The sequence below is a fragment of the Strix aluco genome, chromosome 9 (assembly GCF_031877795.1).
Source record: "Strix aluco isolate bStrAlu1 chromosome 9, bStrAlu1.hap1, whole genome shotgun sequence".
In the NCBI taxonomy this organism is placed as follows: domain Eukaryota; kingdom Metazoa; phylum Chordata; class Aves; order Strigiformes; family Strigidae; genus Strix; species Strix aluco.
Genome location: NC_133939.1, coordinates 17,453,927 through 17,466,084, shown reverse-complemented (window position 1 = coordinate 17,466,084; position 12,158 = coordinate 17,453,927). Strand labels below are relative to the sequence as shown.

Sequence of the window (12,158 nt, the reverse complement as noted above, 5' to 3'; positions counted from 1 at the left end):
GAAGTAAGTAGAGTTTAAAAGAATACAGTAGAAAGTAATTGTTTCAGAGGAAGGAGTTTTACAGTCAACTGTACGCAGCCAGGTATGGGAGAAAGGCAGTGACTTCAACCTATCTTACTTGAATTTAATGAACAGCAACTTAAAGGTAGGAATCCATGGAGAGCTCTTGCTAGCTATTAGGCAAAAGTTACAGTTTTCATCAGTGCCACAGGTGATACGTGAATGTGAACCCCACTAGTGGATGTTCATGGAGGGGAAAGGAGGCTAACACATATGATTTATTTTTTTACCACCCTTCTCTACCTCTTCTGCATTTCTGTGCATAATGAAAAAAAAATATGAAGAATTGACAGTGAATTATCCATTTTAAAATACTATACTTGAGATGTCTTTGCACAAATACCCTTTTGAATCACTTAAATGTAATACTTAATAGTGTCAGGTATTTTCTGTTCTGATTTATTAAGCAGTTAGGCTATTTATTGAGGAGGTGCAGATGATCTCTGAGTCTGTAATAATTCTAACTAATCATTCTTATCCTAGAATATTCGTAATGAAACAAAAAATGAACTTGAGAAGTTAATCAAATGCAATGAAGAACATGCAGCTTATCTGGCAAATGATGAAGTGACGACTGTCAGAAAGAATCTTGAAGCAAGAGGAATAACAGTGGACCCATGTCTGGTAAGATGCAGAATTGTAACAAAACATATGGAAGCCCCCTGTGAACATTTGAATGTTCTTTCTAGATAGCATACAAAAGACTCCATCTAAATACTAAATTTGTAATCCAGATGTTTCCAAGTGAATTACTAAATGACTGCTTGCACGCAATTCACACACTTCTGTTGGCTGTTAGACAAATGCAGTAGAACGCTTTAGAATCTGTCAGTTTAGACTGAAAGCAGAATCTGCTGAGCAGATTTTCTCGCCTGCATTATGACAAGGCTGTTGAAAATTATTATTCAGACATTATATAGTGGAATCAAGGCCTTTGTGAGTGAGATATGATAAAAACGTATTGTGCATTCCAAAGTTTTCAGGGTAGTTGTATGTACAGTTTGAAGTTCATAGGTACGTTGAAGAGAGGGAAATTTTGTAAAAATACTTGGAAAAAGGCAGGGTTTTTAAAGTGCCTTGAGGGAATGTATTGTACACTTAAAATGTTCTGGAAAATGATTTATCTCATTGCAGTGTAAGGCTCTTAACCATAATTAGACCTTTTATTTAATTAAATGTAAGATTTTAAATAAATGAGATTTCAAACATTAATAAATGTAGATTTCCTTTAACAGTGCAGTAACTTTGGCTACCTTTTCAACATTCATACATGTACTTATTGAAATACCTGCTGGCCCTTTCCTTTACAGTACTTACCATACCTTTTTGTAAAGGTCAGAGTAGCAATTCATATCCTTTACATGAGAGACTGAGTGCAAATTGAGTTTCCTTTCCAGCTAAGCAACTGGTTTTCTTAATTTTATTGTATGTGGGTTTTTTTTGATGAGCCATATCTTAGTTTTGAAGAACTGGAACATAAATAAGCCTAATCAAGAAAATTTGCAAATGTTTGTTTATATAAGACCCATTAAATACTTCTGTATGCTTTAATCTGGTTTAACTGATAAATTAATGGGTACCACTCAGAAATGTATTCTTAGTGTTAATGTGAAGATTGTATCATGCCAAAAGCTGAACAACTTGTCCTGTTTTGTAGTATATTATTTAAATGTATTTTGGCTGCAGACAATATTTTTAAGCATTCAGTTATGTTACAAGCACGGAAGAGTAGATTTTTTTTAATTGACAATCATTTGTAATGTTTGCCAAATGTAACTCACACAGTCATACCCCAGTTGCAGACAAATTGATGAGAAATATTTAAACATATATTATGTGACAGTGGAATTCGGAGTTATATTTTAAAATTAAATACAAACATTAAACTATGCACGATAGTGAGTGTATTTATTTATTTAGTCAAATTTAAGTACTGTTTTCCTAGATTAAAGACACATGGCACCAAATTTATAGAAGATATTTCCTGAAGACTGCTTTGAACCACTGCAATTTATGTCGAAGAGGCTTCTATTATTATCAGAGGCATTTTGTGGACTCAGAGGTAAACTGAAGAACAAATATACTCTGGTGTTTTGCCTTAACGTTTCTATCTCAGTTGAAAAAAAAAAAAAAAATCTAGCCTAACCTTTCTTTTATATCCTTTACCTTGTGATAGCCAGTGATCTTAGATATGTTTTACATGAGGCTTGTAAGTGATAGATTGCAGTCCTAGTGGTAATTATATAAAATGACCACTAGGTATCAGCCATGACCTAAACAGCTGTTACTTATCAAAATGTGTATTGAAAATACACTGTTAAAAGCACTATTGGTATCTTGTTGGTATCCCTTTCTCCTACTTTCCCATTGATATTTATTTACTTCACTCATATGAAAAATTCAGAGAACATTAAGTAAGGGGGTTTTTATGGGATAAATATGATAAAGTGTTTAAAGTTAATGCTTGGAACCACATGTGATCAAAGGAAAAAAACCCAATCAAACAAAAAAACACTGTGGAGCTTTCAAACAGATATTTTAAATGACTTTCCAGTTTTTTAAACCCAAGCTTATATAACAAATGACAGTATGCATGAAGTCTCACAAAGAAAAGAATACACAGTTTTCTTACCACTATATTTTAAATCAAAAAGAAATTACTGGAAAGGTAGAGCTCCTCACTTCCTATGGAGTTTTGTTTTTCTTTTTAATGGGAAACAATGATCCCCATGGAGCCAGAAATCTTTACTGCTGTAGAAAATACCTTTGCCTGTAAGAGATAAGAGAGAATGACATCATAGAGAGCTGCGTCTCTGTGACACTTAACCTCCTATTCCTGTTACTGTCATTTTAAGGTCTCCTAATGTGAAGTTAGTGCTCCCTCCTGCCATCCCTGCAGTTGTGGAAACTGTCTTTTCTGTTGTTAACAAATATAGCCCTTGGCCCAACACTGTCTTTAGAAGCATTTGTCAGACAGGGAGTCACAACATCCAGTTCAGCTGCTGTCTTTCATTGTGTTTGCTGTAAACAAGTGTGGTGTTTCAGTGAGCATTAGGTTATACTCACCAGCCTGCAAATTGTTTTTCCGTGATATCCCTTGATATTGCTCTTTCTGTTGAAAATAGTAGATGCAAAGGTGATGTAGTGTATTAAATATGGCTGACACGTTTTTTTTAAAGTATTTTTGGTGTTTTTCCTTGTTACAGCAGTTATTCTGTGGGATTTTTGTGCAAGATCAGGATATGTATACATGAGTTTACAGTTGCTACTAGAAGTGTCAAAAGATTCTTGTAAGTGTAGGATGTTCACTGGACATCTGAGGTCCGACACTACAGCTTCTCTCATTTCAGCTCGAATGTAATGATATTGTCCTCTTCTGGCGAATACAGCGAATGCTGGCAATTACAGCAAATACACTGAGGCAGCAGCTTACTAACACTGAAGGTAAGGCTCAGAGTGAGTTGAGGTGTTTGAAACAAAATTGTTCAGAAATTTTTCTAGTGTTCCTCTAGCTTATGTGTTCATGTGTTCCTTTCATGTTTAGCATGGCTAGCTGATTTTCGTATCCTGGTTAGGTAATTAAAAGATGTAGAATAAATAGAATTTGACATTCTATTTACATTAAAGGATTTAGTGTAAATAGAATGTCAAATAATTAAGTCACTCTCCAGTTGAAAATATTTTCGGTTTACATGATGCCAGTTGTCTGTATCTTTTTCCAAATGGAGACAATTTCAATTAATAGTGACTATATTCTTTTTTCTTAAGTCAGTCTGGCTATAGATTTTAATTTTAAAATGTTTGCTATAAAAAGTCTGTTCTAATTGATTTTTGTAAAGCTGTACAAAATATGCCATGTAATATCTAGACAAGCTTATACAACAGCAGTTTCCTTATAAAGCATCATTTATGTAAGAATCAGCTAGTAAGCTAGGCTTACGTTTTCAGAAGTTTGCCTTTTTTCCAACCAGGTTAGTCTGATAACATATACTATGTCTCCCACAGACCTTTCCAAAATTTTGTCCTTAGGTCATTACAGGTGCAACAGTGTTAACACTCACTTGGTTTTTTTGTTGATTTGTTGGTTTGGTTTTTTTACAGTAAGGCGCTTGGAGAAGAATGTAAAAGAAGTGCTTGAAGATTTTGCTGAGGACAGTGAAAAAAAGGTGAAGCTCCTAACTGGCAAAAGGGTCCAGCTCGCAGAGGATCTCAGTAAGTACCTACTCCTATAGTGTTTTGAAACTAGCTTGGAATGAAACACAATTCTGACCACTGCTCTTGAGAACATTCGATGTGATATGGGTTGTTCATGTGCTAGCATGTAATTAATGTCACAAATGGAATTTTTCTTAAATATGGTCAGATCTTCCTTATTCAAAGGTGGACATGGGTAGTATAGTGTGATAAAACAGCATAATTTACACTAGATGTAAATTCACTGATATAAATATATTGCATCAGTATATTGAAAAAATGTAGTTAAAACAGTAATATTGTAAAGGGAAGTTGTTATTTTTCTAGTACAACATGGGTAATCCACACCTCAGAGACCAGTCTCTGGGTGGTTGGGTCTTGACTGTGTAAGGAGGGTTTGATCCCATCTGTTTTTTTTAATTACCGGGTAAAATACACAGCCTTCCCACAGATAGTACAGACTTTTAATACAGATTAGCTGGAAATGCCCGTGACATACTGGGCAGCTCATTTTAGGCTATGTATACAGAAACAAAACCTGTCAGACATGAAGATCTGATATGTTGTGCCTATTAAGATGAGATGACCATTCTTAAGAGATTTAACAAGGAGGAATATCTAGCAGATTTAGCCTTCCAGAAGGATTACAGTAGTTCAAGGCTTTGAGTCACTCAAAGTGTTAAGGGGTTTTGTGGTTAATAGAGTAAGATTTTAAACAGAGTTTTTAAGGGGATAGTCCAGGCTGAGGTGGTAACTCCTGTTCTACCTGCAGATTCAATAAGGTTTAGACTGACTTTTAGCTGATGGGGCTTGCTCTTGCGCACATATATTGGGTTTTTGGCAATATTCTGCTATTGTTCTGTGAGACTTCCACAGCTGCACACCTGGACTGGTAGGGGAATAAAACAATGCTGTGCAAAAGGGAAAAGGAAAAAAGCTTGTGATAAATAAAGTTCATGTAGATATATAAATATCTGCATGTTGACATCACTGTGACCTTTCTTCTTAGATCTTTATTTTGTGTTTGTAGAAACTCATTTTCTCTTAAAATATGACTTTGGGTATTTAATTCAGAATAAACTAATGCTGTGGTCAGTGATTATTTAGATATGTTCTGATATCCAGGGTTCAGCGGAACAGAGAAGCCTTCAATTGCTGTTGGTTTCCTAAGTATGAATTATGTCTTCCATTTTTTACATCCACAACTTCTTATAAAGCAGATGTTTTGCTTGCAATAAACTCAAAATCTGAGGATTTATTTTTGATAGTGCTGGTCTGGTTACATTGGAAGTGTTACCTTATTATTGGAAGTATTGTTATTAAAATCCCAATCAGTTGTGGTATTGTCCTTTAGAAAGTGTTGCTATAATAATTTGGAATTGTGAGTAGGGGTTTTGGTGAATCTAGGGCAAACTGGTTTTCTTGACAGGTCTCTGAAACAGCTGGTGTGTCTATATAATTATATGATAGGTTCGTAATTCTCTCCAAACATACTGTGTTGTTTTTGAAACCCTGTATCAGCCTTCATGTAGCCTTTCTTTTTAGAGTAGGTGGAATGTGTTTTACAAAAAAGGCTTTTTCTTCTCTCTGTATATATGTTGAGGTAAAAGTAGTGGTAGCCTGTATGAGTGGGACACAGATACTTAATGAGGAAGTTACCTCCTTTTATTAGTGAGCTGTGCTGCTTGCTTTCTTGCTTTGATACTGGATGTTAATTTTTTTTTCCCTAAGCAAATACTGGTATAGAGTGAAACTTGGTGATTTTGGTTTATCCTTAAATATTCCATGTTTCAAAACAAAGTAAAGGAGCACTACCAAATATGTAATGTTTAAGTTAATCTGTCTTTATTTTGCACTGAAATTGACTTGGAATTTTTGCATTTTCTGTTTTGCTTCTCACCAGCATCAGGAATAACCTTACATCTCAAAGCAGTAACAGCTGGGGTTGTTATTTTATGAACTAAGACTAGACCTGTAAGAGCAACCCGTCTGTATTTATAATCATAGGTATCTGTGTATTAGCATATATGCTTCAAGTTTGTAGTATGCGTTTCATAAATTACTGTGTAGCAAAAACACTGTCACTGTGCTGTATTTCTTTAGTTTTAGAAGGTCACGGATCCCACGTGCATTATTCTAAGGAAATAATTGTCATCATGCATTGTTTTATACTGAATAACATGTTCTGCTTTATTGTACCTATAGGAAGATTTTAAAACTACCACTGCTTAGCTTTGTAGTCAAATCAGCAGTTCCGTCCACTTTCTGCACGCTAGATGGTTCTAATTTTTTATTGGCAAATGACAGTAAAAAAGGATTTATTTGTCTTTTCTTTAGTGAATACAGTACTTTTCTGTGGTGCAGGGGTTTTTTATGCTCCTGAGACAGACTTTGATAGCATAGAGCACTGCACTCTCAGATGGCTATACAAGTAATTTCCTTCTTAGAGCATTTAGTGATGATCAGGACTCTGCTAAAGGAAAAAAAAATCCTGACTCCTACAACTATAGATTCATAAAGTATTTGTATTTTAATTAGGAATGGAAGGGATCTCCTGAATCATGAAGTCCAGTCTCTCTCTGTTCCAGGCAGCTGTGTTTATGTAACCCAGCTCATTCACATATCTTGAGCTCCATCTTTAAATCAGTTAACTTTCAGGGCTCGGTATTCATACTGAAAACATGTTCCAGGATGTCATTCCTCTGATGGTTACAAACGGTCTTTTAATTTCCAGTCTAAATTTGTAAATATGAGGCTGGGATTGGAAACTGTACTTGGAAATATAAATTATTTATATACCTGAGGTTGGGACACTTCCTCTTGATGCTGATGATACAGCAACACTGTCTCACTTCTGTTACATCAGTCTTTTAATGCTGAAGCACTGGAAGTGTTTTGTTGTTTCCTCAGGATACTGGTTAATGTCAAACTGTTTCTAACATGGGTGACCCAGTTTCATAATGAGAGCTCATGTAAGACTCAAAACTTATTTGAGCAGGTTTTGTTGTCTGTGTTCTACAGCCTTGAATGGTATTTTAACTCTAGATATGAATGTTCCTTGATGACCTTTAGGCCTTGAGTCTTGCTGCTTCTCAGTGTTTACTTCTCAGGTTTTATTCTAGATATTTTAAAGAGTACAAACATCTTTTGAAGAGTTTCTAACAAGTTACATCTTGTATGATGTACTGAAGGTTACTTTTTCTTTTTAAAAAGGCTTTAAATGTAGTGTAAATGTACTCCTTATCCTAAGTATCACTTGTACCAGTGAACAATTACTAAATTTGTGGAAATAAAGAAGCCCTAGACTAGAGTCCATCTGGAAGAAAGGATCGTAAGATACAAAAAGGGGCAGAGCAGAAGATGAACAGCTGAATTGGAAAAAGTGACTTTAAAAAATGTCCTAAAATGCAATCAATCAATAAGAATACCTGTATTGAAAGAGTCAATAAACAGGCACGGGTACTTAGGGAACAGCGCAAGAACAGGTTAAGCATACAGTAGTGCTTGCCTGGTATGCTCTCTCAGCATCTAACAGTCTGTAGTTCCAGGACTTCCTAATCCTGAGGTAATATCTTTGTGATTAATAGCCATTCATGGATTCATTTTTTTTTTCCTCCTGTGAATTTCTCTAATTGCTTTTTGAACTCATGTAAACTTTGGCATCTGCAACATCCTGTGGCAATTAGTTCCAGAGTTTAACTACACATTGTGTGAAAAAGTACTTCCTTTTGTTTGTTTTTGAGCCACCTGCCAGTTTCATTTGGTTCTCTTTAGTTCTTGCACTGTGAAAAACATTCAGTAATCTTTCTCTATTCATTTTTTGTGCCACTCATGACTTCATAGATGTTTATGCTACCCGCACTTGCTCTTCTTTTTCCTGGCTTGAAAAGTTCTCATCTGTGTAGTTGCTCCTTGCATGGGCATTGTTTCATAGCTGCAGGCAGCCTCACCACTCTTTTCCCCTTTTTTAATTATACTAAACCCTTTTTGAGATGAAAGAGCAGAACTGCACACAATATTCAAAATGTGTCTGCATTATGGATTTATACAGTTGCATTATATTATGATGCTTTCTGGTTTTTAATCAGGTCATTTTACAGTAATTCCTTGCAGACCATTTCCTGTTTTGCCTGCTGCTAAACAGTGAGCTGATGGCTGCCCCCTCCGACAGGATTAACAGCCAGTTCAGAGCCCATCAGTCTAGTCATTTTCCATGCCATGTTTTTAAACTGTAGATACAGTAGAGATGTTTACTGTTTTGCTGAGGGTGCAGAAACAAGAGGAAATTGCTGTCTGTCTCTTAAATAGCTAACTTGGTACTTCAGGCATATTCAGCAATTGGTAGGAACCTGTTCTAATGCAGTTGTTTACAACCTCCCTCACAACTCTGGTGCATTATTTATATCAAAGTTCTTCACCAAAGTTGTCAGTTGAAGAACATACCTAAGTCTTTCACCCTACCTTGGATAGTCTCATCAACAACAGGAAGAATTACATTTACTTTCCAGTTGGCACATGCATCTTGATTGTGCTCATTGCTGAAGGACAAAATATTTTGATTTGAAACTTATATTCCATGTAACTTAGTATTTTACTCTACGCTTAGTTAAATCAGTATCTTAAATATACCATGTGTTAGGTTCTGCAAGCAGCAAAATGAGGTAGAGGGAGCTAAAACATTAATATTTAAAAGGAAAATGCCTCTTGTCAGGACTGCCCAATCTGTATTGCAGTCTTTAAGGCACTGCTTGTGGCTGGAAGGAAAATCTAATATTTAATGGTGGCAAGTCAGTCTCTTCAAATGCCTGTGGCTGTGTTATGCACAAATGTGTGTAGCTGTACACAAAGATTTTCCACTCTCTTTTTTTTTTTTTTAAATATTAATTACCCCTTGTTTCTACAATACCTCAGAAGATGGATCAGTCAGTATATATCCTTTAATTCTATCAGTAATCTTTTATAGTGTTTACTAGGTCATACTGTTTTTTCCTGTATTCGTGTTTAACTTTTCCAGAGTGACTGACATTGAACATTTACTCAGGCTGTCTCTGAACTTACTGAAAGTTTTTAAAATTTAAATTTATTTTTAAATGGTTTTCTTTTTCTGCAAAATTTGTTAAAACTGCAAAACTGCTGGCATTTGCTGAGTTTCAGAATTTTTTTGATGGCAATGCTAAAGTGGGCTGATTATTTATAAAAGACAATTCTTTGAAGTCTCACCTTCCCTAGAACTGTATCTTTTTTATTATGTTTTTCAGTATTGGGTAATGCTTTTGTTTTTCTAGAAGAATACATAGGTGAAAGAATTTGATTTAAAGATAAATAATATCTTTTCTGCTGTTTTATTTTTAACACAAATGATAGAGTGGTAATTTCAGCAGAAATACTCAATAGTTCTATGCAAAATTGATAGCATGCAGATAAATTTTAACTTTCTGTAGACTACTTTTTAACATGGCGCTTTTTTTAATGTTTAGCTCCCAGTCGAAGGCTTCCCAGAACTACCTAATTGTTTCCAGAATTCCACTCTGCTGGACTTGCTCTTTTTATATAAAGGGCCAAAGCAAACTTCCTCAATAATGTGAACTTTGTACAGTAATTAAGTTGCCATACAACTTTCCAACACAAGATGGCAATGAATGGCCTTTATAGGAGGAGTGGGGAGGCTGAGATGCAGCAGAGCTGGTGCCAAGTCTCTGGTGACTGTGTTCTTGCTTTTTGATGCATGGGCATGCTTAGGTGGTGGACATTGGTTTCTTGGATGTTAAGTTTTTTCCTGTGTGAGGAAGATGCACTTGCCTAGTCTTGTTCCTCTTGTTTTCCACTCTCTGCTTTTTTTTGTTTGTATGACATAAAATTTATGAAGATTGTAAGGGGTGGTCATTTTTTCCTCAGTTACACATTTCTCATTAGCAACTGCATGTAAAGTATTAGTTTAGTAAGCTTTGTTACTAAAAAACTGTTATGAACTGAATGCTTTAATCATTTTGGAAAGGAAATGTGGTCTTCCAGTGCCTTATCCTAAACCTAAGGTACATACATTCATATTGCAGTGGCATTTAAAACATGCTAGGTGGTGCACGTATACATGGGATACTTAAGATGAATCCTAGCTTCAGGCAGTCAGCAGGAGCTTTGCCATTGACTTCACTAGAGATGAAATTTCACAGACCCGAAAGAAATACACATACTCTATCTTCACTTATATGTTCTCTTTATTCATTTTAAACAGCTAAACTATAAATGTTGCAAAAGCATCTTTTATGTGCACAGGATAAACATATATAAGAATGGTACATGCAAAGCATCTTTCCTAGGTCAGCATACTATTCATCCAATATCCTGTTTCCTCACAAATTAAAAAACGAAAACCCAGAACTTCACCAAATTATAAGTAAAACCATGTGCATTTACACAGAGAGAGTCACTGCCAGGAGGTGGGAAGGGACTTGCGGAATGCCTGTGGAAACTTGATCCTGAAATTACTAGGTATGAATGTGAAGGGGTCAGCCTCTGAGTTCATTTGTCAGTAATATTGACACCTGTACAGGTGTCATGGGCTAGCTGAGACTTCGTTCTGCACAAAAGCTTTTTGAAACTTTTGAGAGACTAAGCCCTCACATGAAGAAAAGATAGCTTAGGGCCACTTGTTTAAATTCTGTCATACATTTGTAAGGTATGAAATATAACAGTTTGCAGAACTTAATTATTTTCTTGTAAAGACTAAAACATATAAAAACTAAATAAACCAGTGTTACAGTAAAATACTTTCAAGTTTTATATCTAAAGTCATTGCTTTAAAGTCACTGCATTAAATTCTTAACTTTTTCTCATGTGTTGAATCCATTAGTGTTGAATCTAAACCTTTTGCAAATTTTGAGCATGAATGATTTAATATCATATATGCGTATAATAAACTTGCTGGTTTAATGGAGTTAGAAAGCTAATGTTAGCTAAAGTTGGTACTTGCATATGGAAGTTGCTGACTCAGGATCTGGAATTCCTGTGATGCATTTGGCTAAGCTGAGTGGGCTCTGTCATGTCTGTTGTATGTAGCAAACTGATTTAAATCCATTCGAGTCTCTTTTTTGTTATGCATTTATGCAAAGTTGGGAATAGTCTGTGAGCAGTACTTTGCAGATAATGACTTGCGCTGTGGTGGATTTTTTTTCTCTTTCATTGCTGTTAGCTGCGGAATAAAAATGTTGTGTGAAACTAATCCTATATTGTGATCATTGCTGTAGCTTAATTAAATTTCAATCCCTTGAGATGACTGTCAACCCTATTTTGATTTGACCTCTGTCCTGTGTGACACTGTTGATTACATGTGTTCCTTAAAATCATGCTTTGACTTGGCTTTTCTAAAGCCTTTGCTTCCATTTTTCTCTTCTATTATGAGCTTCAACTTTTTTAAAAGGTCACAGTGTTTCAGAGGGGCCAAAGCTCAGCTGTAGGGGGAAAGATCTTCTCTCAAATAAGCAGATCTTAGGTAATTTTCCCCTAGAAACCCTAGAAACCAGAGGCAGACAAAACAGCTCAAAAGGCAGTGGTTAGTAGTCCTTAAATCAATCCTTAAGGTGCTTGTTCAGAACGAACATGGTTTCCAGGGTTTACAAGATACAGGAAAAAAAAGGTATGATTTTGAAGATATTTGGACATAGAGCCCAGATGTTGCCCCCACTGCTCAAAGACAGACATGGGAAAGAAGAAAACATCCTAGGAAATCCAAATGGAGGGGTAATTTTATTAGAATCTGCAGAATTATGGTTATTTTGTGCTCTAATTTCTTCCACGATGCCTAAATACTGGAGTTTTAGAAGCTATGTGTGTAAAAATATGATCCCTTCATAGTTGTGAGACAATTGACAGAAGTGCCAGCAGTCTTGCTTTGCTTCTTTACCTGG

At 35.6% G+C, this 12,158-nt stretch overlaps 1 protein-coding gene across 9 annotated transcripts in view; it reads left to right on the top strand.

The window, feature by feature from the left end:
- Positions 1-12,158, top strand: part of OPA1 (OPA1 mitochondrial dynamin like GTPase) — a 56,574-nt gene that overhangs the window by 32,029 nt on the left and 12,387 nt on the right. For all 9 annotated transcript variants that reach the window (XM_074833941.1, XM_074833940.1, XM_074833937.1 and 6 more), the window contains 4 exons: positions 544-684; positions 2,006-2,122; positions 3,411-3,504; positions 4,162-4,272. In XM_074833941.1, the coding sequence (XP_074690042.1) occupies positions 544-684; positions 2,006-2,122; positions 3,411-3,504; positions 4,162-4,272 (463 nt within the window). The remainder of the gene's footprint in view (positions 1-543; positions 685-2,005; positions 2,123-3,410; positions 3,505-4,161; positions 4,273-12,158) is intronic.